This window comes from Jaculus jaculus, chromosome 9, assembly GCF_020740685.1.
Source record: "Jaculus jaculus isolate mJacJac1 chromosome 9, mJacJac1.mat.Y.cur, whole genome shotgun sequence".
Taxonomy (NCBI): domain Eukaryota; kingdom Metazoa; phylum Chordata; class Mammalia; order Rodentia; family Dipodidae; genus Jaculus; species Jaculus jaculus.
Genome location: NC_059110.1, coordinates 87536710 through 87564248, shown reverse-complemented (window position 1 = coordinate 87564248; position 27539 = coordinate 87536710). Strand labels below are relative to the sequence as shown.

Below are 27539 nucleotides of genomic sequence, written 5' to 3'. Positions count from 1 at the left end.
AGCCCAAAGGCTAGCTTTTTCTAGGTAGCTTCAGTTGGGGGGTGGGGTGAGACTCAAAGAGAGAATCAGGAAATGCCACCCTACATGCCATCTCGTCCTAACACAAACAAGGAACTTGGCAGAAATGGAACTCATGTCTGTTTGAGACTGGTCTACAGAGGCCCCCTGACCTCAGTCTAGTGCTACCTAGACAGAGAGCCCTGTATGGGCTGGGCCCAGGGATCCGCCCTCAATCGACTACTGACTGAACTTCTGGGCCCTACCATCAGCTGTCGGGGATGAATCGTGATCGCAGGAGCAGGGCGTCACGTTGCGGGCAGGAGCAGGAGCAGTGTGAGTGAGCGCGACCCTTGCTCTTGACTGACCCAGCTGGCTTCCCGTACTTCACTTTGCTGGCAGGGGATCAGGCCACGTGTGCCGACTCACCCAGGTGTCAGTTCTTTTGAGACAGACCCTCGAGGGAACCAACCAACCCTGTGATGCCCATGAGGGCGGTGGCCCTGGTCACATGGGGACATATACTCAGGACGTGCAGACAAATGGAGGCTCCGAAGGAGGACCTGCAGGATGCCCACGGCAGGGCCTCTCGTCTGGTGACAGCTCTCCAGCTGCAAGTTCTGCCCTCAGATCCCACCTACCTACCCTGTATCGCTTGTGTGCAGCAGCAGGTTTTGTTTTGTTTTTTTTTAATTTATTCATTTGCAAGGAGAGCGAGAAAATAAGAATGGGCATGCTAGCATCTCTTGCCACTGAAATGAACTCCAGATGCATGTACCACTTTATGCATCTGCCTTTACATGAGTACTGGGAAACCCCAGCTGTCAGGCTTTGCAAGCTACCTTTAACCTCTGAGCCATCTCTCCAGCCCCAGCAGTAGGTTGTTTTTTTAGTTTATTTTAATTTATTTATTTATTGGTTTTTCAAGGTCTCACTCTAGCCCAGGCTGACCTGGAATTCACTATGTAGTCTCAGGGTGGCCTCCACCTCACAGTGATCCTCCTACTTCTGCCTCCCAAGTACTGGGCTTAAAGGTGTGTACCACCACGCCTGGCTCACAAATAGGTTTAAAACCATAGTGCACATAGTTACCGCCAAGCCAATGGAAAAAGCTGAAGGCTTGTTGACCCAAGAGTCAGACAGTGTGGTCTGCTAGAGTGGGTTCTAAAGCAGACAGACATGAATGTAAGTCCCAGCATTTCAATTAGCAAGTGATTTGGGGGCAAGTTTCTTCTTTCTCTTCCTTTATTTTTTCTTTTATTCAAGCTAGGGTCTCACTCTCACCATGACCTGGCTAGCCTTGAACTCAGTGATCCCCTACCTCTGCCTCCTGAGTGCTGGGAATTAAGGCGTGGGACACCGCCTCTGGCTGGAGGCCAGTTTCTTTCCCCATCCATCTCATTTTTCTCACTGGGCACGTTGCACCTGACATGGGCTACCCAAGTTAAGCCTGCCACATAGGCCCCTTCTCTCCTCGTCTCTGCTTATCCTCATTGCAAATGCACCCATGCCATATTCAGTGTCCAAGCACAGTAATCCAGCTTTGGGTAGCTTAGCACCTCTCTGCTTGTCCTCGCCTGGTGGGGCAAACTTGGCCTTGTCGCTGTAGTCCAGCACTGTTGCTCTTCTCCTCTGAGAGATGAATGCTCCTGGAAGGCATGTGTCTGAGTCCCCCAGCACACAGCAGGGGGACAATCCATGCTTAGGAAATGTCAACCAAAAAGGTAGAACAGAGGCTGAGGAGGTGGCTCAGCAGTTAAAGGCATTTGCATGCGCAGCCTGACAGCTTGGGTTCAATTTCCCAGGACCCACGTAAAGCCAGAGACACAAACGGGCTGCATGCATCTGGAGTTCCTTTGCAGTGGTAAAAGGCCTGGAGTGCTCATTCCCCATTCTCCATTCTCTTTCTGCTTGCAAATAAATGAAAATGGGACAGAGCGGGCCAAGCACACATGCTGCTGCTACCAGCAGTCATGAGGCAGAAGCAGGAGGATCACAAGCTCAAGACTAGTCTGGGTTACACATAGTGAGTTCTAGGCCAATGACTATACTTTCAGGAATCACTTCTATAGTTCATGAGTTCTGGGTCAGCCAGGGCTATGCAATGAGACAAAAATTAGTGAGTAAATAATAAATGGAAGGAAGAGACTTTTCACAAACTGACACATTTACTTTATTATTTGTTCATACATTTTGCAGACAGATATCACTTTAACTCACAAAATTGCAAGGACACACACAGGCACTAGTTCACCCTGCTGGCTGAGTGCCTCTGGGACATGCTCAGCTTCTAGCATGGCTTCCCTCCATCTTCTGGCTGCTTAGCAGGCTTAGGCCACTTCTCCCTGGAGCTGCCCTCCTTCTCTCCCTTGCTTCCGCCTCTCTGTGATGGGGAAAGTCAAGGAGGCTCAAGAAGCCCGGATGTGCTATACATCCCGCGGCTGCCTTGGGCTTCTTCGCAGGGGGACACCGCGCTCATTTCACCTGCTTCACCCACCAGGGCTTCCGCGTCCCTGGGCATGCAGGGATTGAGCCAGCCTGCAGTGGTTCAGCAGACTGCTGGGCATGGTGTGACCCAGCGGGCTCTGGAGCTCCGGGCTCACAAGACAAGCTCACGACAAAGCACTGTAAGCCAGGGCAGACACAGTGTGCCGGAGCGGGGCACAGAGCACGCGGGGGGAGGGCGGGGACATGCGGCCTGGCTTCCTCACACCCTTCACACAGCCTCCTGTGTTGGGCACTGTGACTTCACCTCACCTTTTCATCACCCAGGATGAAACAGCTCCCAGCACACCTGAGAAAAGCTGCTTCATGGGAGTCAGATCCACATCTGCCTGCTCCTGAAGCCCACTCTCCTTGCTCTGTGCATGTGATTATCTGGGGGGACATCTGTTTTGGGGCTCACAGAATGATAAAAAGACCTCCAGAACAAATGGATCGCCTTCAGAGCAAAGTAAAAGAACAGAAAAATGAAAATGAAAAACACACAGAAAAAACAAAAAAGCACCACATTCTCCTCAAATTTTACATTATTCCTGGCTGGAAGAGCAAACATAAAAGATGCTGGAAACATGATTGTTGGTAAGAGCCAGCTAAGCAAATGTCAGCTTCTTCCTCCTCTGGTTTCTTGCTTTCTCAGCCAACAAGGCCAAAGAATATTCTAGAGCTGGTGCTGCTGCTACTGACAATGGTGTTGATTAGTTCCAGAAGAGGAGAGACTTCTCAACTTCAAATGTCTCCAGGACAGCTTTGCTGTGGGCTCTGGATTCAATTTTGTTTTTTATACTGCAAAACAGAGAAATAAGAAGTGGGTGAGAGACACCAGTGGGGCGGGAAGACAGCAGGTATGTCACATGGGCTCCCCGCCTCCTGCAGGGGACTGTCAGACACGGTGAGACTCCTCCACCGGGAGATAGTGACCATCCTATCTCTAGCTCATGGCCAGACCCTTTCTTCTGTAGAGGGCTAGAGGGAGGATGACAGAGAAACTGAGGAACTGAGCATGCTCACTAATGTTTCTGTTCAAGCTGAGTCCTGTTCTGGTGGGGGAATCTCAGGCAGAGGACAGCCCTCAGGAGCCAGGATGGACCCTCACATAATTGCTGATGTTTATTTTTTTTATGGTGCTGGGGATAAGTTTTTAAAAGTGGATTTGGGGGCTGAGGACAGGGCACAGTGTACAGTGGTAAAGTCAGCACTGGGGAGGTAAAGACTGGGGGATCCTGGTACTTACTGGCCAGCCAGTCTAGCCAAACTAGCGAACCCCAGGCCAATGAGAGACTCTCTCAGAGGTGTTCATGAGAGGATTAACACCTGAGGTTGTCATCTGGCCTCCACATGCACAAACATGCACACTTGAACACAGACACTAAAGAAAATACATTTCTGAGCTGGAGAGATGACTTAATGGTTAAGACATTTGCTTGCAAAGCCAAAGGTCCCAGGTTCGACTCCCCAGGACCCAAGTAAGCCAGATGCACCAGGGGGCGCACGCATCTGGAGTTCGTTTGCAATGGCTGGAGGCCCTGGTGTGCCCATTCTCTCTCACTCGCTACCTGCCTATTTCTGCATCTCTCTCTCTCCCTCAAATAAAAAATAAGTTAATAAACTATTTTTTTAAAGAGAAAATACATTCCTTCTTCCACGCACAGTTAGCTCTGCCTCAGTGTGAACACCCCTGGAGACAAAGCAGCTTCCCTCCAAGCCAGCCATGCTGAAAGGTGCCAGCCTGTGGCCCTGTGCTTCCAAGAAGTCTCTTTTCTTCCTGCACTCATGCCAGCTCACTCCGCAGTGCTGGGCACAGATACGTCATTCAAGATAAGGGTCACTCCCGTCATTGGCTGGGAGGAGGGGCGCAGCCTCTGCAGAAGTCGGTCTCAACTGTGGGACGCCAGCGCCTCCTAGTGGCCTGGGAAGACTACAGCATCTCCGGCCGGGCTCACCGAGGCTGGAGTCAAGCACTTACTTTGTTCATGATCCAGTCAGCATCTTCAATAGCTCTTTTGATAATCTGCTGGATTCTCTCAGGGTTGTCTTCATCTGAGTGAACCCGGAAACTCTGGGAGTTTCAGCATAAAGAAATATGACCAAGCAAAATTCACAAGATTGGCAACTTCAGAGCACAGACCCAGGCCGGGTGGGCTCCTGCGTGCTTAGTCGTGAGCACCTCTTATAACCCTCCAGTTATGATCACCCCACCGGCTCACAGATGGGAAGATGAGGCTTGGCGGGCCTAGCCTGCCGCTCCGTGGCAGCACTTTTACCCTAGTCGAGCCATGCAGCCTGCAGGGCAGAAGAGAACAAACGACCCCCAGACGCCCAGGCCGGCCATCTCTGGGCCAAGGGGAAACCTCAGTCTCTTGCTTTACTTTGCTCTTCACAGGAAGCTGCTTTGTGGAGTGAGCTCTCTGGATGGGCTCTGCTACAGGGAGACGTGTGTTCCCTCTGCCCCTGGCTGAGACAGCGACAGGGGAAGCAGGGGGCAGGACTTCAGACTCACTGGTACAATGTCCCCCGGGTAGAACCAGTCCCTTCCTCCCCTGCACACCCAACCCCACACAAGTCCAGGGGTCCCGTGGATGTCACCTCCAGGAAGCTCTTGCTAACTCCCCAAAAGCTAACCACTCCTTCTGTACCCCCATGGCCTTCTATTGCTACCTCTCTCCTTTTCTACCTTCCATACTTTATTTTAGAAAGAGAGGGAGAGAATGGGCATGCCAGGGCCTCCAGCCACTACAAACTCCAAACGCATGTGCCACCTTTTACATATGGCTTACATGGGTACCGGGAAATTGAACCTAGCTTCACAGACAACTGCCTTGAATGCTGAGCCATCTCTGCAGCCCAAATTTTAGTTTTCATAATAAATATTATTTTGTTTTTGTTTTTCAAGGTAGGGTTTCACTCTAGCCCAGGCTGACCTGGAATTCACTATGTAGTCTCAAGGTGGCCTCAAACTCACAGCAATCCTCCTACCTCTGCCTCCTGAGTGCTGGGATTAAAGGCATGTGCCACCACAACTGGTTTTAGTTTTTATAATTCTATTTGGAAATTATTTCTTACAGAAAGGTTACCAAAACAAGTACCAAGAACTCCAAACAATATTCATCAACTGCTAATACTTTCCACATATGTGTATGCATATATATATTTTGTTTGTTTGTTTTTCAAGGTGGGGTTTCACTCTAGTCCAGGCTGACCTGGAATTCACTGTGTAGTCTCAGGGTGGTCTCGAACTCATGTAATCCTCCAACCTCTGCCTCCCAAGTGCTGGGATGGAAGGGTACACCACCACGCCGGGTGGCGTATGCATATTTTAAACTTTGTGCATGTGGTGTGTATGTATGGGCGCTACATGGCCCGTCTGTGGAGGTCAGGGGACAGCCTCCAGTGTCAGCCCTCACCTGCCACTTCCTCAAGGCAGGGTCTGCTGTTCCCTGCCGTGTATCCAGGCAAGCTGGCCTGGGAGCTGCTGGTGGAGCCTCCTGACGTCCCTTCTTGCAGCAGCAATGCTAGGACTACAGACACCTGCCTGCTATAGCACTGGGCTTTTGTGTGTGTGAATTCTGGGGATCCAAACTTACACATGCTCAACAAATGCTTTATCTGCTGAGCCATCTCCTCAGCTCTGTGTAAAATTGTTCTGGAAGCATTTAAGGGTAAGTTACAGGCATCAGGAAATTACCTAAAAATCTCAAGTGCATTTGCTAACAAGAGGGTCCCTCTGACATAACCACAGCGTTCAAAGGCGACCGCTGATAGAACTATTTTCTCTTCTGTTGTTGCTGTTTTCAAGGTAGGGTCTTGGGAAAGTAGGGTCTCAGTCTGGCCCAGGCTGACCTGGAACTCACTTTGTAGTCTCAGGCTGGCCTCGAATTCATGGTGATCCTTCTATCTCTGCCTCCCGTGCTGAGATTAAATGAGTGTACCACCACACCTGGCTGATAGAACTATTACCTAATCTACAGCCCATATTCTAATTTCATACTCTTTTTGTTTTTCTGTTCTAAGATCTGGGACCACGCCTTACATTTCGTTGCCACATAGCTTTAGTCTCCTTTGATCCAGAGCAGTGTTTCATGACTTTGTTTTCTTTTTCCAGATTTCAGAGTCAGGATCATGCTGAAGAGCCCAAGCTGACCCTGAACTCATGATCCTCCTGCCTTTGCCTCCTGAGGGCTGGGGTTACAGGCTTGTGCCACCACGGCCAGCAAAAGGGGATCTTTCTGATGGCTCCAGGCTAGTGTGCTGTGTGGCAGAAGGTCCCTCATTGGGTTCACCATGCTGAAATTCGGCTTGTGCACTGTGATAAAATGGCATGTGTCCTACAGGCCATCTTCTACCCCTGAGCTGCCTCCTCCAGGTCTGGCACGAGGCTGGCATGATGGTTAGCACGGCCTTTGCCTCACGGACAGAAGCCAGAGAGGCCAGACTGCCTACTTTTCCAATGCCTCTAACCAAGCTTCTGGCCCCACCCCACCTGAAAGGCCCTGTACTGCAGCCCTTCCCCAGAAGGCGCCAGCCACCCCGGCATCCCTCTCGCACCTGCCTGACAGCATGCTTGTAGTGCTCCCGGGCGCCCTCGGTCGGCAGCTGTCGGCAACAGCGCAGCAGGTAGCGGTAGAGCTGCAGCGGCCTACGGACCAGCTCCGCCCCTGGCAACGGGGCCATCCGGGCGCCCCGTCCTGGAAAACAGTGTCGCTTGTCAGGCATCAGAGCTCCTCTACATGGGCCCGGGGCCCCGCGTCCCCTCCATGAGGCCAGGTTCCCTGCGGCTCACCGCAAGGAGCTCACACACCGGGGCTGGGGCTGGCGCTCAGCCTGCAGAAAAGCCCCGGCGCAGAGCCAGCCCGGGAGGAGCAGGGTGAGTGTGGACAGGGGCCATGGCCTCAGTCTTGGAGCCCAACTCAGGTGAGCGGCGATACAAGCAGGGTTGCCCCGAGTGGCAATGACAGAGCAACCAAGTCTGACGATGGTCAGGCACTGCCTAGTGGGAGCATCAGGCAAAACGGTTTGGGGTGCGGGGAAAGGGGTCCAAGCCCGGCTGCTCAAAGTGTGGTCCGGGACCAGAAGCGTAGGCAAGGCCAAGGTGCTTGTCTGACATGCAGCGCCTCAGGTCCCAGCCAGACTCCCACACAGAATCAACGTGGTGACAAGATGCTCAGCAGATCTGAACGCACTGTACTGTAACGTTTGAGAAGCAAGATCGTAGGGGCTCTGCAGGAGCAAACCGCTGTCTGCAGTCACTGCGGTAAAGCCCGGACCTGGCGCGACTTCACTGTATAGTCACAATGAGCACTAATCGGTTGTACGCATCTGACATGTAACTGCTGCAGACATAAGAAAACTAAGCACAGGGAGGTCTGGTAACTTGCCCAAGATCACTCAACTGGCAAGGGTAGAACTGAGGTTTGAACTTTGGCACTCTGACTCAAAGACAGCTCAGCAGTTAGAGGTGCTTGCCTACAAAGCCTGCCAGCCCAAACTCAATTCCCAAGCCACCCATGTGAGCTGGATGAAAACAGATATGAAGGTTTGGTGTTCGTTTGCTGTGTTAAGAGGCCGTGGCATGTGCATGCACGTGCACACACACACACACACACACACACACACACAAATAAGAAAGTTTAGGTGTTGACACATGATCAGTGCACAGGTTTAAAGTTTACCATCTGATAAGTTGTGATATGTCCGATATACACACCTGAGAAGCCATCACCATAATTAAGAATAAACATGCCGGGCGTGGTGGAAAATGCAAGCAAACTGTAGTGGCAGAAAGCACATCACTGGTTGCTGGGGAATGGGAAGCAAGGGGTGAGAGGAGGGTTTAGGAAGGTTTACAGAGAGCCAGGAGGTGGTTTTGTGGGGGATGGATGTGTGTACTCCTTTTGTTTTGTTTTGTTTTGTTTTTCAAGGTAGGGTCTCATTCTAGCTCAGGCTAACCTGGAATTCACTATGTAGTCTCAGGGTAGCCTTGAACTCATGGCAATCCTCCGACTTCTGCCTCCCAAGTAGCAGGACTAAAGGCATGTGCCACCATGCCTTCATTTTTTAAAAAAAAATACTGTATTTATTTGAGACAGAAGGAGAGTGCATAAGTATGGACACACCAAGGCCTCTTGCCACTGCAAATGAACTCCAGACATATGCACCACTTTGTACATCCCGCTTTACATGAGTACTGGGGAATTGGACCTGGCCGTCAAGTTTTGCTAGCAAGCACCTTTCCTGAATGACAGGCTCTAGAGCATAAGAACTCGTTACTCTCCTATTAAGTGCCTCCTAACCCTAACTGCCCACCCACAGGCTCCTGTCTGAGCTCTGCTACAGCACCCTGCCGGACACCCCAGAACCACTCCATTCTCCTTCATGCTTACCACGTGAGCTCAGCCACCAGTGTCCTGGGCACACCAAGCAGCCACAGGGATTTCTCCCATCCCCAAATCACCAGCGATGTCACCTCTCAGACACTGCACATGCAGTGCCTGAAGCATGGAGTGCCTTCCCCGATCCCTCAGTCTGTCTTCCAGATCCACCCAGTGTCTTTCCTCCCACAAGCCCTTCCTAAGTGTCCCTTCCTGGGCACAGAGGAAATCACTACTGCCACGCCAGAGGCTCCCCCTGGCCTGAGAGCTGGCCTAGACACCATGGCAGTCAGGAGCCATGGCAGGCCTCACGCTGGAGGAACAGAAATGCAGGCTCCACACTCTAATGCATACAGATTTCCTCTCCCTGTGAGCCACATGAAGTATCTCAAAGTGGTTAGGTGATGGGTATTAGCTTTAAGTATTTTATTTATTTATTTGCAAAGAGAGACAGACAGAAAGAACGGGCATACCAAGGGCTCCTGCCACTGCAAATTAAGCCCAGACACATGTGCCATATTGTGCATCCAGAAATACAAGAAAGAGAGGGTCACTGAGTTTGCAACACAGTGTTGTTTTGGAAATAGCCATGGGCAGTGTGAAGCAGGTTTGCTGGTTGCCTGCATGGAGACCCCATGGGACCATGAGGATGAACCGTGGATTGCAGTGGAGACCCAGTGGAGATGCTGGGACCACGAGATGGCTGCTAAGGAAAGCTACCAGCCCCGATGAAATTTTCCAGGACTGTGAGTAACCTAGCTGGAAGGACGGAATTGGAATTCCAGAGACTTACTACTGGTTAGTGGACTTGGAGATTTGTCACTAACTAGAGTTGTTAGACTTGGAGCTACAGAGTTTGGTGTTTGCCCTGTTTAAATCATGTATTTCTTGAATATTTCTTTACTATGCCCAATGCTATTTTTTGCAGTGTGAATGTGTATTCTGGGCCATTATGGGTTTTGGGGGATTTTTTGGTATTATGGCTCAGTTAAAAGACCTTGGACTATGGGAATGTATGAACATCATTGGGATTGGAAAAAAATATGGGACTTTTAAAGTTGGACTGAATGCATTGCATTTTACATCATGTATGGTTATTAGTTTACGGGAGCCGGGGCGGAATGTGGTTTGATTCAGGCGTTCCCCATGAATTTAGATGTTCTGAATGTTAGGTTCCCAGCTGATGGAGATTTGAGAATTAACCTCCTAGAGGGAGTGTGTTGTTGGGGGTAGGCTTATGGGTGTTACAGCCAGCTTCCCCATGCCAGTGTTTGGTGCACACTCCTGTCCCTGTTGTCCACTTGATGTTGGCCAGGGGGTGATGTCCACCCTCTGTTCATGCCATCGTTTTCCCCTGCCATCATGGAGCTTCCTCTCGAGCCTGTAAACCAAAATAAACCTCTTTTTCCCAGAAGCTTCTCTGGGTTGGGTGATTTCTACCAGCAATGCGAACCGGACTGCAACAGAGCAGATGGGAGGAAAGGGTTTATTTTGGCTTACAGTCTAGAAGGGAAGCTCCATGAAGGCAGGAGGCAGCAAGGCATGAGCACAGGCTGGACATGACTCCACCACAGCAGGTGGTGAACAACAGCAGGAGGACAGCGAGTCAAGCTCTGGCAAGGGGGAGCTGGGTTTTAACACCACCCGCCCCCAGCCACCACCTCCTCCAACACGGCTCCACCTCCCAAATTGTCACCAGATGCAGAAAGGGTTGTTTGTTTGCAGTGGCTGGAGACCCTGGCACACCCTATTCTCTTACTCGCTCTCCCTTTTTCTCTGTCAAATAAATAAATTTTTTTTTAAAAAAAAAAAAGGGTGGGGAGAGAGAGAGAGAGTGTGTGTGTGTGTGTGTGAAGGGAGGGAGAGAGGGAAAAAGAATACAAAAATATTTTATCTCTATAATCTGCTCCAATGGTCCCAGATGCAGATGCCAGGATGTCTAAGCAGGACGAGTCTTCAAGTTCCCATGGCTATGGGCTATCTCACCAGCCTGACTAGCCTTGCCTTGCCCAACTCAGGGGAACACCATATGCACTGGGGGCCAAGACATTGAAAGGCAACCGCACAGGACACACCACAAAGTCCCAGGAAGACAGGCAGCTCCCCTGGCAGGTTTCCTCAAACTATATAAAGTGCTAATCAAATATTGTAAAATGCTAGTCCTGGAACAGATGGTTACCATCTGCAGTCCTCAAAATTAACATTTGGAAAGAGCACAAGTTTGTTTCATGGCTTTAAAACCCAGGCAATACTTAGTAACCAACCCAGCAAGTATGGGCGGCAGATTATTTTCAGCTCCATTATAATACTTAGTCATTCTCAGTAATAACTAGTAGAGAATACTCATGTAGGTCCGCTTAGAAGAGCTAACCCCCCCCCAAAAAAAGTTTTCATTTAATTTAAAATGTGGGTTTGCTATTATTTAAGGGGCAAGGAACCTCAGCATCATTTGCTAAAATGATAGTCAAACCCTGTGGCCCTAGAAATGCTTACTTCCCTTGTCCTGCCTTTGGACTTGACCTTAACCTTCCTCCTTGGCTCTTTGCCTCCGTGATATCTCCATCTCCCAGGGGACCAAACTGAGATCATCACAGTAGACCCAACTCTTCCTTTTCCTTCAATCCCCAAGCCACTGGTTTGGAAATCCTATCAAATTCTACCTCAGCATCCTCTTAAATTCACCCCTCTCCTGGTTCAGACTCAACTGTGACAGTTCTAAGTCTGTCTTGTAGTCCATTTCCCTCCCATCTAGTCTCCACCCAACAGCCAGACTGACACTGAGCAGAGATCACAGGGTGCCCTGTCCCCTCTAAAAACCCCTAATGGCCACTCCCATGAGTCAGCATTCTGGCAACTTCCCTCAACTGTAAAACAAATACCTAAAGTGACTTTAAACAGCCTGTGGAGCAACATCTTTTCATTGTAATGATCTTTTATTCATTTATGTAAGTATTATGGCACAAATCCCACAACATCATGGGTACTATGGTTAAAAACACATTTTAATGGGCTGGAGAGATGGCTTAGCAGTTAAACGGATGCCTGTGAGGTCTAAGGGCCCCGGTTCGAGGCTCCATTCCCAGGGACTTGTGTTAGTCAGATGCACAAGGTGGTGCTCGCGTCTGGAGTTCCTTTGCAGCGGCTGGAAGCCCTGGCGCACCCATTCTCTCTCTCTCTCTCTCTCTCTCTGTTGCTGTCAAATAAATAAACAAAAAACCTTTTTATAAAGCACATTTTATGCCAGATGTGGTGGTGCACACCTTTAATCCCAGCACTTGGGAGGCTGAGGTAGGAGGATCACTGTGAGTTTGACACCACCCTGAGACTATTCCAGGTCAGCCTATGCTAGAGTAAGACCCTACCTCCAAAACAAAAATAAATAAATAGGAGCTGGAGATATTGCTGACCAGCTATGGCGCTTGCCTGCAAAGCCTAAGGACCCAGATGCAATTCCCCAGGACCCATATAAGCCAGATGCACAAGATGGTACACGCATCTGGAGTTAGTTTGCAGCAGTTGGAGGCCCTCTTTTTATTTTATTATTTAATTTATTTGAGAAAGAAAGAATGGGCACAACAGGGCTTCAGCCACTGCAAACAAACTCCAGACATATACGCCACCTTTTGCATCTGGCTTATGTGGGTCCTGGGGAATCGAACCTGGGTCCTTTGGCTTTGCATACCAACTCTTTTACTGCTAAGCCACCTCGCCAGCCTCCATTTTCTCTATCTGCCTCTTTCTCTCTCAAATAAATGAGAATGAAATATTTATAAACAGATAAATAAAACACATCTTTTAGAGGCTGGGTAGTGGTTGGTGGCTCATGTGGGTGATCTCAGCATTCAGGAGACTGAGGTCCAGCCTGGGCTACAGTGAGTTCCAGGACAGCTTAGGTTACACAGTAGCGAGACACTGTCTCAAAAGGCCAGTAACAACAATGATGTGCAAAGCAAATCATGCGGATAAGGCAGAAATCGTGAACGTGGCACTGAGCTTGGAAAGCCCCGTGCTACAAAATAAAGCCAGATTCCTTTCCAAGGCCCTAGAGTCCTGACCACCCTGCATCCCAATCTCCTACCCCTCAAACTGTATCTTGCAAACTGAGCCTTCAGGGACCCGCTTCATGGCAGCACGTCCTGTTATGGCCTCCACACTGGGACACAGGCCTGACATGGAACATTAGACCCAGGGTTCTCATAAAAACCAGGTCTCGTGGAGCATGCCTCCAGTCCTAACATTTGGGAGGTAGGGGCAGAGGATCAAGAACTCAAGGTCATCCTTGGCTACACAGTGAGTTTGAGAGCAGCCTGGGATACATGAGACCCTGTATCAAAAACCAAAAACATGTTGGGGCTGGAGAAATGGCTTAGTGGTTAAGGCACCTGCCTGCAAAGCCAAAGGACCCAGGTTCGACTCCCAAGTACTCACATAAGCCAGATGCACAAGGGGGTGCACACATCTGGAATTTGTTAGCAGTGGATGGAGGCCCTGGCACATTCACTCTCATTCTCTCTCTCTCTCTACCCCTGCTTATTTCTTTCTCTCTCAAATAAATAAAGAAAAAAAAAGTCAAAAACATACTGGGTATGGTGGCACACAACTTTAATCCCAGCACTCTGGAGGCAGAGGTAGGAGGATCACTGAGAGTTTGAGGCCACCCTGAGAATACATAATGAATTCCAGGTCAGCTTGGGCAAGAGCAAGACTACACCTTGGGGGAAAAAAATTAAATAAATAAATAAAAATAAGTAGAACCAATAAAAGGTGTGTGTATGTTTGTGTTTTGTTTTGTTTTTTTTAAACAAGAAATTGGCTCCAGCCAGGCATGATGGCACACACCTTTAATCCCAGCACTTGGGAGACAGAGGTAGGAGGATTGCCGTGAGTTCAAGGCCACCCTGAGACTACATAGTGAATTCCAGGTCAGTCTGGACCAGCGCGTGAGACCGTACCTTGAAAAAAAAAAAGAAAAGAAAAGAAATTGGCTCAAGTAATTCTGAAGACTGGCAAGTCCAAACTTTGCAAAGCCCTTGGCTCTAACACAAAGGCCAGAAGCTGCTAGACAGCCAGGAAGAGCCAGTGTCTCAGCTGGAAGGTCATCAGGCAGGAGAAGAACTCTTTATGTTTTCGGTTTAGTCACAGAACAGCCTAACGTGTCAAAGCTGAGAACATCTTCAGCAACAGCCCTGGCAGGAAGCCATCTAGCCTTCCTCTCCTGCCGCTGCTGCCCAGTGGCAGGGAACTCAAGTGTTCCATTTTCCTCCCACTCAACCTGGTAGAAGTCTTTTAACTCTGCCTAGACTCGGCTGCTCGAGGTCTGAGCTCTGCTCTTGGGGGTTTACAGCCTCCCTAATCTACAAGCAAGTCCACTTTCTTACTATCCAAAGCCAGGTACTACAGCCCCTCAGAAGGTGATGCCAGACCGTGCCGCCTCCCACAGCCTCCTTACTACGCCCACTGCCTCACGACACACATTCTCCCCTTTATCGCCAACAATGAGTGCAGAAAACAGCAAGCTGAGTGTGCTCTTCCATGGTCCATGACACTGTCCCGGCCTGTGGCCTGGGAATTCAAGGAATGCAGTCCAGACTACATTTTCTGCTCTGGACCTCATCCATGACCCTGGCATCAATTTCAAAGGCACCTCATAAAATGCCATTGTCTGTTTCCCCATCTTGCACTTTATTTGTTCAGTCCAGAGTCACAATCTGCCACACAATGTTTGGTGCCCCTGACACTAAATTCATCTCTCCCAAACAAAAGCAAAGAAACGATGTATCAGGCACAAAGAAAGAGAAGAGAAAGGGTGGTGGTGCGCACCTTTAATCCCAGTAGGAGGACTGCTTTGGGTTCAAGGCCGCCCTGGGACTACATAGTGAATTCCAGGTCAGCCTAGGCTACAGCAAGACCCTACCTCGGACGGAAAACCAAAAAAAAAAAAGAAAGAAAAGAAAAGAAAAGGAAGGAGCCTTATCTGTCCTAAGCATTATTCATCCATGCAACACCCTTCAGAACAGAGTATGTGTGGGCTCTGGACTTCACCTAGGACCACAAAGGGTATCAGTCCATAGTCTAGAAACCTCACTTGCCTACTCTGAGCCTCCTATGACCCTGATGGTTAATGACATTTCCTCCCTGGGGCTGATTAATAACTTCCAAGCATGAAACCTTTCACATGCTATCTCACTGGGCAGTTACACAATATTATAGGGTCGGTACCACCAGCTTCGTTTGATAGATAAGGAAGCTGAGGTTCTGAGAAGCATTTGTTTGTTTGTTTGTTTGTTTGTTTTTCGAGGTAGGGTCTCACTCTGGCTCAGGCTGGCCTGGAATTCACCATGTAGTCTCAGGGTGGCCTTGAACTCACAGCGACCTTCCTACTTCTGCCTCCCAAGTGCTGGGATTAAAGGCGTGCACCACCACTCGCAGCTGAGAAGCAATTTGCTACTGACCACAATAGCCAGTTCAGAGTCAGGCAAGAAAATGACCCTAAGCTTCATGATACCATCTAAGTCTGTATGCCTAAGAATGCTGTCCAGGTCTAGAGGTATAGTTCAGTGGTTGAGTACCAGCCTAGCATGTACTGGAAAACAAAATGCAACCAGATCAGAGCTAAGGATCCCATCCACAAAGAACTCTTCCAGTGCTTGTGTAAGACCAGGTTGGGTGGTATTATTCACTACTGCTTTGCAAATCCTTGTTCCAGGTTTTTCAGAAACACTAGGATATTGTAGGCTATGCCTGCCAAAGGCAGGGATCAGACTAATGTCAATTACATAGGGGGAAGAAAAAGGAGTGGGGGGATAACCAAGAAAATATTTCAAGCCAGGCATGGTGGTGCACACCTTCAGTCCTAGAACTCAGAAGGCAGAGGTAGGAGGATCCCTGTGAGTTTGAGGCCAGACTGAGACTACATAGTGAATTCTAGGCCAGCCTGGACTAGAGTAAAATCCTGTCTCCAAAACAAAACAAAACAAACAAACAACAACAACAAAAAAATGGTGGAAGGAGCCAGGCAGAGTGGCGCACACCTTCGAGGTAGGGTGGCCTTGAGACCCTACCTCAAAAATTTAAAAAAAAAAAAAAAAAAAAAAAAAGAATGAATGAGCCAGGCATGGTGGTACACGCCTTAATCCCAGCACTCGGGAGGCAGAAGTAGGAGGATCCTTGTGAGTTCAAGGCCATCCTGAGACTACATAGTGAATTCCAGGTCAGCCAAGGCTAGAGTGAAACCCTACCTCACAAAACTGAAAAAGAAAGAAAGGAAGGAAGGAAGGAAGGAGGGAGGGAAAGAAGGAAGGAAAGAAGGAAGGGAGGGAGGGAGGGAGGGAGGGCGGGCAAAAAATAACCTGAAATTATACCCTATGGAGCACTTGATAGAAGCTATATTAAGCCTGCACCAGCCATTTTTTAAATATGCAATTACTCTTCTTAAGGGGCAAGTTTAAAAAATACTGATTTCCCCTCAGCCTTGGCCTACCTCAGGGCTCAATTGCAAATATATATGTTCTCCCAGGCTAGAGATAGAGCAGCAATTCTGCTTCCCTCAGTCCCAGCTCCTGCACCCCACCCTGCCCCACCCCAACACACACACTCCCTTCCTTCCCATTGGTATAACCTTCAGTCCCAGCCTTGTACCCATCCTGCAATAGTAGTACTGGGGATGGAACCAAGCAAGTCCTTGCACAGGCTAAGCAATGTTCTACCACTGAGCTATATCTGTCCCCAGTTCCTGAGGATCAATTTCTTAATCAGTCCCTCCTTCTAGGCACAAAAAAAAAAAAAAAAAAAAAAAAAAAAAAAAAAAAAAAAAACAGCTCAGCGTGGTGTCACATACCTTTAATCCCAGCACTCAGGAGGCAGAGGTAAGGTAGGAGGATCCCATGAGTTCAAGGCTACCCTAAGACTACATGGTGAATTCCAGGTTAGCCTGGGCTAGAGTGAGACCCTACCTTGAAAAAAATCAAAAAGAATACAAGTCTATCTTCACTTTAAAAAAAAAAAAAAAAAAAAAACCTCTGCAGTTCTTTTCCCTCCAGGTCTCATACGGAGGTCTAGCAGGTAGTATGTAAGGACTTCAAGTGAGGCCCTAGGGCCATCTCACAGTGAATGAAGAAATAAAAAAACCTGCTGTGAGCATGCCTTGGAATATCCTGCAATTAAAAAAAAAAAAGAGGTTGGGCTGGAGAGATGGCTCAGCGATTAAGGCACTTGCCTATAAAACCTAACGTCCTGGATTCAGTTCCCCAAAACCCATGTAAAGCCCAATGCACAAAATGGTGCATGTAGCTGGAATTTGTTTGCAGTGGCTGGAGGCCCTGGCATGCCCATTCTCATTCTCGCTCTCTCTCTCTCCTTCCTTGCAAATAAATAAATATTTTTAAAAATCAAGTACTGTCATGTTACACGTGTGGAAGTCAGCCACAAGGGGCTACATAATGTAGTATTCCATTTATATGCAATGTTCAGAACAGGCAAATCGATAGGAAGCAGAGCAGTGGGTGCTTGGAGGGGGGAGGGGGCGGAGGTTGAAGACATGGGCTGGGAGCTGCTAGCTCATGAAGCGCTTCTTGAAGGCTACGCCGACTCTGCCTTGGCTGTGGAGATAGATGCGTAACGCTGCACACATTCTAAATGTTATTAAATGGAAGCACTAAAAATGAGGTGAAGCAGCCGGGCGTCGTGACGCATGCCTTGAATCCTAGCACTTGGTAGGCAGAGGTAGGAAGATCACTGAGTTTGAGAGCACCTTGAGATCATAGTGAATTCCAGGTCAGCCCGGGCTACAGTAAGACCCTACCCTGAAAACTCAAAACCAAAAATCATCATCATCATCATCATCATCATCATCATCAAATGGGTAAAGCACTGTCTAGTACAGTGGCACAGGCCTGTAATGCAGCACATTCTGGAAGCTGAGGAAGAAGGATTATGAGTTCAAGGCCAGTTTGGATTACATATCTCAATACTGCCTCCAAAAACAAACAAAATGTTATGGTTACTCCGGGTAACGGGGTGTTCTCACCGACGATGGGGGAGGGGGAGCAGGAGTCCTCGTTTTAAATCGAGCAAAGCCAGACTGTCCCAGGCCGTGCCCACGCAACCAGCCTCGGCAGCGGCCCCGGAGCCCGTCTCTCGCGTGGCGGCCTTCCCCGCTCCTCCGGAGAGGCCTGCGACAGGTGCACCCGGCTGTCAGAGGGGGCCGAGGAGAACCCCGGAGGCCAGGCAGAGAAAGGGGTGACGCAGGTAGGCCCTAGAGCTGCCACGGACCCAGGGATGCCAGCAGCCTCCGCATCCCCAGCCCGCCCCCGCCGCACGGGGGTGGCCCGAGCCGCCCGCTGTCCCTGCCACCCCCGCCCTCCACCCTCTACCCTCCACCCACGCTGCGCGGCACTGGTCGGCACGGCGCGGCACGGCTCGGCGCGGCGCGGCTCACCCGCCTCCGCTGGGGACGCCAACCCCGGACGCCGCGACTGCGGCGCGACAAATGCGCCTGCGCAGCCCGAGCCAGCGCGGCCCCGCCCCCGCCGAGCATCGCGCACCAAGCGCCCTCTGCTGGCCGCCTGGGGACTCGGCGTCCTGCTGGCTGAGGGCTCCCGCCTGGGGACCCGGATGTAAGGCCTCGAGGCAGGCTCTTCCCGCGAGCCTGAGAATGGAGTGCCTGTTATCTGTGAAAAAGACTTACTTACTGGAGGGCTTGTCCTCAAACCTCGCCTGTGGGTGACAGGAATTCTGTTTGGATGGGAATCAGCGTTCTGAGTCATTTCATCAAATGACAGTCCCATACCACCTGTCAAGAGAATAAATATGACAGTAATAGACATGCTTCCTTTCAGAGCCATCTATAATTGTAATTGAAGGAAAGAATGCAGAATCTAAACTCAGGGCTACTGTCACTATCATTCTTTGAAGATGAAATAATGCTGTTTCCTTAAATGGGCTCTCCCCACTCACGAATTGATTTAAATACAAGTTTTATATCCTGAAAGAAATAAAGATAACTTTATGCTGGGACAAACGCCCTGTTCAGTGACGCGGCTGAGCTTCTCTGGGCTGGGTGTCGGGAAGGGAGAGTGACGCTGTGGGCAGATAAGTCTCCTTCTGTTCATGTCTCTCTTCTAATTTCCGAACACTGCCTCAGGGTGTGCAGTTGACTTAATGGGTTAATTTCTTTTTATTTTTTGTTTATTATTTATTTATTTGAGAGCAAGAGAGAGAGAAAGAGGCAGAGAGAGAGAGAGAGAGAGGAAGAGAGAGAATGGGTGCACCAGGGCCTCCAGCCACTGCAAACGAACTCCAGACGCGTGCGCCCCCTTATGCATCTGGCTAACATGGGTCCTGGGGAATTGAGCCTCGAACCAGGGTCCTTAGGCTTCACAGGCAAGCACTTAAAAGCTAAACCATCTCTCCAGCCCGTGGTTAATTTATAATGTCTTTTTAAATTTTTTTTTTTAATTTCTCGAGGTAGGGTCTCACTCTAGCTCAGTTTGACCTGGAATTCACTATGTAGACTCAGGGTGGCCTTGAACTCATGGCGATCCTCCTACCTCTGCCTCCCAAGTGCTGGGATTAAAGGTGTGCACCACCACACCTGGCCCTTAAATTTTTTATTTATTTGCTGGATGTGGTGGTGGGCACCGGAGAACACATAGTGAACTCCAGGTCAGCCTGAGCTAGAGTGAGACCCTGCCTCAAAAAACAACAACAAAAAAAATATGTGTGTATTTATTTATTTACTTCCTTGTTTGTTTGAAAGAGAGAAAGAGAAAAGGAATGGGCATGCCAGGGCATCCTGTTCCCTCAAATGAACCCCAAATTCATGTGTGTTGCAGTCTGGTTCGCATTGCTGGTATAAATGACCTAACCAAGAGCAACTTCTGGGAAAAAGAGATTTATTATGGCTTACAGGCTCGAGGGGAAGCTTCACGATGGCAGGGGAAAACGATGGCATGAGCAGAAGGTGGACAACACCCTCTGGCCAACAGAAGGTGGACCACAGCAACAGGAGGGTGTGCCAAACACTGGCATGGGGAAACTGGCTATAAAGCCCATAAGCCTGCCCCCAACAATACACTCCCTCCAGGAGGCATTAATTCCCAAATATCCATCAGCTGGGAACCTAGCATTCAGAACACCTAAGTTTATGGGGGACACCTGACTCAAACCACCACATTCTGCCCCTGGCCCCCATAAACTGATATCCATACATTATGTAAAATACAATGCATTCATCTCATTTTAAAAGTCCCCATAGTTTTTTATCAATCCCAAAGATGTTCAAACATCCCCATAGTTCAAGATCTTTTAACTGAGCCGTAATACCAAAAAATAACCTCAAAAACCCATAATGGCACAGAATAAATATTCACACTGCAAAATATGGCATTGGGCATAGCAAAGAAACATTCAACCAATACCAGATTTAAACAACCGGGACAAACAAACTCTGTAGCTTCAAGTCCAGCAACTCTAGCCAGTGACAAATCTTCAAGTCCGATAATTCTAACCAGCAATAAGTCTCTGGCATTCCAATTCCACCCCTCCAGCTAGGCTACTCACAGTCCTGGGAAACTTCATCAGGGCCAGCAGCTCCTCGGCAGCCATCTCATGGTCCCAGCATCTCCACTGGGTCTCCACTGCAAGCCATGGTTCATCCTCATGGCCCCATGGGGTCTCTATGCAGGCAACCAGCAAACCCGCTTCACACTGCCCATGGCCATTTCCAAAACACAAGAGGGAACGTGTTGCAAACTCAATGACCCTCTTTCCAGCATTTCTTATACTCCACGATACCAGGTAGGGTGCCAATTTGTTAATCCAGGGGGGAATAAAGCAGACTTTGAAGAACAGGACACTCCTTGAGCACTCAGGCCCCTTCAAAAGAGTCTACATTCTTCTTGTTGCCCCAGCGCAGGTCAGCTAGCCCAGTCTCATAGGTTGTAATCTCTCAGTTGCAGCTGAACGGGCAACAGTTCACCCAAAGATTTTTCTTTCTGTGCCATATCCCTCTGCACACACCAGTTCATTTCTACGCAAAGCAACCCTGCACAACTTCTCAGGACACAGGCACAAGAGCAAGATTCTCACACAAACTGCTAGCCCAGTCTAGGCAAAGCTCTTTCTCACCCTCACAAGCCAAACCTCACAGTCCATAGTTCTTACTGCCTTCAGGTCTTGCAGCTCATACCAGAATAGTCCACCAAGCTGTACTTACAGCACTGCAAGACATCTCTTAGGCCTAAGTTTCAAATCCTCCCACATTCCTTTTGAAAATCAGCTCCAAAAGGCCAAAGCCACACAGTCAGGTGTCTCGCAGCAACCCCACTCCCGGTACCACTTTACTGTTGCAGTCTGGTTCGCATTGCTGGTATAAATGACCTAACCAAGAGCAGCTTCTGGGAAAAAGAGATTTATTTTGGCTTACAGGCTCGAGGGGAAGCTTCACGATGGCAGGGGAAAACGATGGCATGAGCAGAGGGTGGACAACACCCCCTGGCCAACATAAGGTGGACCACAGCAACAGGAGGGTGTGCCAAACATTGGCGTGGGGAAACTGGCTATAAAGCCCATAAGCCCGCCCCCAACAATACACTCCCTCCAGGAGGCGTTAATTCCCAAATCTCCATCAGCTGGGAACTTAGCATTCAGAACACCTAAGTTTATGGGGGACACCTGACTCAAACCACCACAATGTGCCAACCTGTTCGTCTGGCATCATGTGAGCACTGGGGAATTGAACCCTAGTCTTCAAGCCTGATAAGCAAGTGCACTTAACCACTGAGCCGTCTCTTCAACCCATAATGTCTATTGTTTGTTTGTTGTTTTTGAGGAAGGGTCTCAACTCTAGCCCAGGCTAACCTGCAACTCTGTAATTTCAGATTAGCCTTGAACTCACTGTGATCCTACCTCTGACACCCCAGGGCTGAGATTAAAGATGTGTGCCACCATGACAACCCCCCCTCTTTTTTTTTTTTTCTTTTTCTTTCTCTTGTTTTCTTTTCCTTTTCCTTTTTTCTTTTAAGAAAACCTTTGCTCCCTGGTCACACTTGGAAATCTAGTTTTCTCCTCTTGGATAAGAGAAGCAGTGTGTATTTCTTAATATAACTGTTTCTTTTTAGACTTTTCCCTATTTCTTCCTTCACAGTACATTTTATTTTCCTTTTTCTTTCTTTTTTGTTTTGTGTTTTTGAGACCAAATTTTACTTTAGCCCAGGCACACCTGGAATTCACTCTGTAGCCCAGGCTGGTCTCAAACTCAAAGCAACATCCTATCTCAGCCTCCTGAGGGCTGGGATTAAAAGCATGAGCTTTCACTCCTTTAATCCTGTTTTACCCTTCTTTCTTCCCTCCCTCCCTTCTTTCCTCTCTACCTTCCTTCCTTCCTTCCTCTCTTTCTTTCTTCTTTTGTCTAACATGCTACAATGACTCCAAGTCCATGTGGGAAATCGTCTCTGAAATATATTGATAATTGCCTCCATTTATCTTCAACATGTAGACTTGGACCAAATATGTCTGAAATATCCAATCACAGCCTCATAGTGCAGCCGTCTTATTTACCCATGCATAATCAGGGGCATGTCATTAGTGCAGATCCAGTCAATAAATCATCATGCTTTTAGAGTCTGGATGAGGACAGTCTGTGTAACACCATCTACCCCTGTGAATCACTTCATATTTGTAAGAAATTAAATCTGTCCCCCAGTCTCATTTTCCTTTTGTTCCTAGATCCTTGTGTCCCGGCTTCAAGAACATCTTTCTAATACCTAGAGCTCATAAAATATTCAAGATGCAAGCTGTTCACTTTCCCTCCAAAAGACTCCACCTTCATAATACTTGCGCTTCTTCTGTCTTTAGAAACACAAGCTTTCCTAAAATATATATGTTTATTTATTTATTTATTTATTTATTTATTTATTTATTTGCAAGCAAAGAGAGATAAAAGAGAGTCAGGGAGAGTAGTGGGGGGAAGGATAGGCACGCCAGGGCCTCCAGCTGCTGCACACTCCACACACCACTTTGTGCATCTGGCTTCATGTGGGTACTGGGGAATTCAACCAGGGTTGTCAGGCCTTACAGGCAAGTGCCTTAACCACTGAGCCATCTCTCCAGCCCCGGAAAGAAACACACAGCTTTGTCTTTCACAAAAACTTTTTGTCAGGCTGGAGAGATGGCTTAGACATTAAGGCACTTGCCTGTAAAGCTTAAGGACCCATATTCAATTCCCCAGTACCCAGGTAAAGCCAGGTGCGCAGAGTGGCACATGTGTCTGGAGTTCATTTGCAGTGGCTGGAAGCCCTGGCATACCCATTCTGTCTCCCTCTTTCTTCCTCTCTCTTTTTCTTTCTCCTTACAAATAAATACATATTTAAAAAAAAATTGTCAACATCCAAACATAAAGAAAAAGTAAATAATCTAAAAGAGAGATGTAGGGCTGGAGAGATGGCTTAACAGTTAAGGTGCTTGCCTGCAAAGCCTCAGGACCCCGGTTCGCTTCTCCAGGTCCCATGTGAGCCAGATGCACATGGTGGCACATGTGTCTGGAGTTCATTTGCAATGGCTAGAGGCCCTGGCACACCCATTCTCACTTTCTCTCTCTCTCTCTCTCTCTCTCTCCCTCTCTCTGTCTCTAATAAATAAATAAGAATAAATGAAAATTAAAAGATAGATATAGACAACCTCTTTTTTGTTTTCCAAGTCACAATAGAAATTTGAATATAAAAATAATTGCATTGTGAGCCAGGCATGGGGACACACGCCTTTACTCCCAGCACTGGAAAGGCAGAGGTAGGAGATCACTGTGAGTTCGAGGCCACCCTGAGACTACATAGTGAATTCCAGGTCAGCCTGGACTAGAGTGAAACCCTGCCTTGAAAATTAAGAAATAATAATAATAATAATTGAATTGCGATACTTTTAATTTAACAGAAGCCTTAGGCTCTTATCATTTCAGTAGTCAAATTAGAAAATTCTTGCCAGTCCAAACACTCACTAAAATGACACCAAGTCCATAATCTAATAAAAACCCAACCATTCTGATCATGTAATTTTCCTTTACATGAAGTTTGAGTGGATGAGCACCCTCATGTTAAATCACATGATATTTATAGGCAAACAAAATTTTAAAGGCATTTTGCTTAAGAAATTTGTCACTGAAGGGTTGACTATCCAGGAGACGTGTTCTCAGAGAGGAGTTTATTGACTTTCCTTAGAAATACATCTCCACTTGTCTCTTCGTTTCTGACATTTGTCATTTAGCCTGACAATGGCAGGTTTGTAACCAGTTAGAGAAAGATGCAAGAAGTCCTGATGGTTCCAGTTTAAACCTGTTTCCAAATGATACATTTTCATGCTCTATTTAAATCAGGTTACTGTCTCAAAGGTTGACCATGTAAATAATTCAAATTAATTCAACAGTACACAATAGATTTAATAAGCACAATAAACACTTTAAAGGAAATACTTAAGACCTTCGATCTGCCCTTGCTCTCCCTCCCCATTATCTCAGATTTCCCGAGAACAGAATGAGTGGTACCATGTTGCTCCCTTCTATTCAAAATATGCAAAGTTGGTATTTACCACTTTGCAATTTGCATGTCTCAAATCCTGCCAAGAACATAGGGTGAGGGGCACAGGGTGACAGTCAATGTGCCAAAAGAGAACACCAGGGCAAAAAATGGAAAAAGCGATCAGCAGATCTTTGCCACCCCGGGGTGTTACCAAACATAACCCTCATTGACTACTCAAGATGTGTTAGCAAGACGATGAAAATATTGGGTGGAAAAGGTCATGTGGAATGTCAGATATCTAGTGCCTTTTCTTTCCTAATTGCCGGGTACAAGAAGGGGATGAGCAAGGGTTTCAAGATTTTTATAAAAAGAAATGCAAGAGGAAGAAGGGGTATGATTGTAATGACTTATGCCACATGTTTGCACTTGGGGAGTAATTCATAGGCTGGAGTTTTAGCCTTCCTGGTCTTGGATCTTGCGTCACTTTCTGCGGTCCCATAAATCTACCTTTGCTGACTGGCATATGTCATCCTGTGTTTCTGGTGCTTTCTGTAGCAATTTATTGGCAGTGGCTACTTGTGAATCCACATTGGGGATCAGGTGAATGTCACCTCTGGATGTGAGTCTACACTTTTTTGTTTCTTGTTTGCTTGTTTATTGAGACAGAATCTCCCCTAGCCCAGACTGATTTGAAATGTATTCTGTAATCCCAGGCTGGCCTCAGACTAACAATGATCCCTCTACCTCTGCTGGGATGAAAGGCACGTGCCACCACACCCAGCCTCTTCATGGTTTTTCTTGTCTATTGAAACCATGTTCACTGTCTCATGATTTAAGATTATAAACAACACACACCCATACCCCACATTTTTTTCCTGTATTAATTTCCTTTGAGATGCAATTTTTTCCCATGAAAAGAACAAGTGAGCCAGGCGTGGTGGTGCATACCTTTAATCCCAGCACTTGGGAGGCAGAGGTAGGATCACTGAGAGTTCGAGGCCACCCTGAGACTACATAGTTAATTCCAGGTCAGCCTGAACCAGAGTGAGACCCTACCTCGAGAAACCAAAAAAATAAAAATAAAAATAAAAAAGAATAAGTGCATATATTGTAACACATGCCTGTAATCCCAAAATTTGGAAGGCTAAGACATAATCCTGAGTTCAAGATCCATCTGGACTACAAAGCAAGATCCTGAAGTTGTCTCAAAAAATAACTACAAAGGCTATGGCTCAGTGGTTAAAGGCAGTTGCTTGCAAACCTGCTTCCCTCAGCTCGGAACTCTTCAACACCCACATAAACTGAGACAAAATGACACACAAATATGTAGTCTCAACACACCTAGCAGTGGGAGGGGGGCAGGAGAATCTGGAAACTCACAAGCAGCAGCAGCAAGAGAGACCCTGTCTCAAAGGAAGGTGGAAGGAGGGAGAAGCACCATGAGACCCCCTGGCCTTCACAAGTGTGCTGTGGTATGTGTGTGTCCATCTATACACACATCATACACGTACACACTTATATACACACACAAGTAAGCAGTAAAAACAGCAAAACAAAACAAAACAAAAAGAAAACCTACCAAGACTGAGGAGATGGCTGTCAGTAAAGTGCTCGCTGCACAAGCACGGGGACCTGAGTTCAGTCCTCCGGCACCCACAAAATGCTAGGTCTGACAATATGCACCTGAAATCCCATTGCTGGGGAAGCAGAAACAGGAGAGTCTCAGGAGTTTGCTGGCTAGCTAGTCTAGCTGAATTGGTGAGCTCTGGGTTTAGGGAGAGACCCTGGCTTAAAAAATAATCATAATTGGGCTGGAGAGATGGCTTAGTGGTTAAGGCATTTGCCTGCAAAGCCAAAGGACTCCGGTTGGATTCCCCAGAACCCATGTTAGCCAGATGCACAAGGGGGGGCACATGTATCTGGAGTTCGTTTGCAGTGGCTGGAGGTCCTGGTGCACTCATTCTCTCTCTCTCTCCCTCTCAAGTAAATAAACAAATAAAAATTAAAATAATAAGAAGAAGATAGAGTGAAGTAGAGAAAGACACTGGACATCAACCTGTGACCTCTGCACGCACATGTGTATATGCATGTTCACTGACACACACAAGTCACCACACACAAACATGCAGACACACACAAACACATGCATACCATACAGATATACAAGAAAAAAAATGCTTAAAAAGAAGAAAGAGGGGCCGGAGGAATGGCTTAGGGGTTAAGGTGCTTGTCTGCAAAGCCAAAGGACCTCATTTCAAATCCCCAGGACCCAAGTAAGCCAGATGCACAAGGGGGCACACGTGTCTGGAGTTCGTCTGCAGTGGCTGGATGCCCTGGTGCACCCATTCATATTCTCTCTCTCTCTCTCTCTCTCTCTCCCTCACCCTCCCTCTTTCCCTCCATCCCTATTTCTCTCTTTCGAATAAATAAATAAAATAAAATATTTTTAAAAAAACAAAGAAGAAGAGGAAAGAGGAGGAGATGGATTGCTTACAAAGCCAGATGGCCTGGGTTCAATTCCCCAACACTCACATAAAGCCAGATGCACAAAGTGACATGTGTATGTAAAGTTTGTTTACAGTGATAGGAAGCCCTGGTGTGCACATACTCCCTTTCTCTCTCCTTCTCTGTCTCTCAAATAAATACATAAATAGTTAAGACAAGAGAAAGAGGAGAAGAAAAGAGAGAAAGGGAAAGGAGGAAAGGAAGGAGGAGAGATGTTTGCCAGAGGTTGTGTGGCAATTAACCAAAGGAATAGATATGTTTGGGAACAATTTTCTTTTTCACATGTTAATAGTATTTAGCTGAAGGTCCACTTTAAAATTACCTTGTTCAGGAGCTGGAGAGATTACTCAGTGGTTAAGGCACTTGCCTGCAAAGCCTAAGAACCCAGGGTACTTATATTCCCCAGAACCCACATACAGCCAGATGCACAAGGTGGTATGTGAGTCTGGAGCTCGTTTGCAGTGGTTAGAAGCCCTAGCATGCCCATTCTCCCTCTCTCATAAATAAATGAAAAATAAAATTGGGCTGGAGAGATGGCTTAGTGGTTAAGGTGCTTGCCTGCAAAGCCAAAAGACCCAGGTTTGAATCCCCAGGACCCACATAAGCCAGATGCACAAGGTAGCACATGCATCTGGAGTTTGTTTACAGCCGCCAGAGCTGGTAT

General features: G+C 47.7%; 1 protein-coding gene across 3 annotated transcripts; it reads right to left on the bottom strand.

The window, feature by feature from the left end:
• Positions 1–2146: 2146 nt before the first annotated feature.
• Positions 2147–18330, bottom strand: Lyrm9 (LYR motif containing 9). 3 transcript variants are annotated; one of them, XM_045157901.1, is made up of 5 exons: positions 18301–18330; positions 17890–18034; positions 7042–7181; positions 4463–4555; positions 2147–3282 (listed from the first exon to the last, which is right to left on the bottom strand). In XM_045157901.1, the coding sequence occupies exons 3-5, from the start codon at positions 7165–7167 to the stop codon at positions 3265–3267; spliced, it is 237 nt and encodes a 78-aa protein (XP_045013836.1). In that variant the 5' UTR covers positions 7168–7181; positions 17890–18034; positions 18301–18330; the 3' UTR covers positions 2147–3264. The 3 variants fall into 3 exon arrangements, with proteins under 3 accessions (XP_045013836.1, XP_045013835.1, XP_045013834.1); XM_045157900.1 differs by lacking the exon at positions 17890–18034 and having other exon boundaries at positions 18301–18327; XM_045157899.1 differs by lacking the exon at positions 18301–18330 and having other exon boundaries at positions 17890–18192.
• Between the last annotated feature and the right edge of the window lie 9209 nt (positions 18331–27539).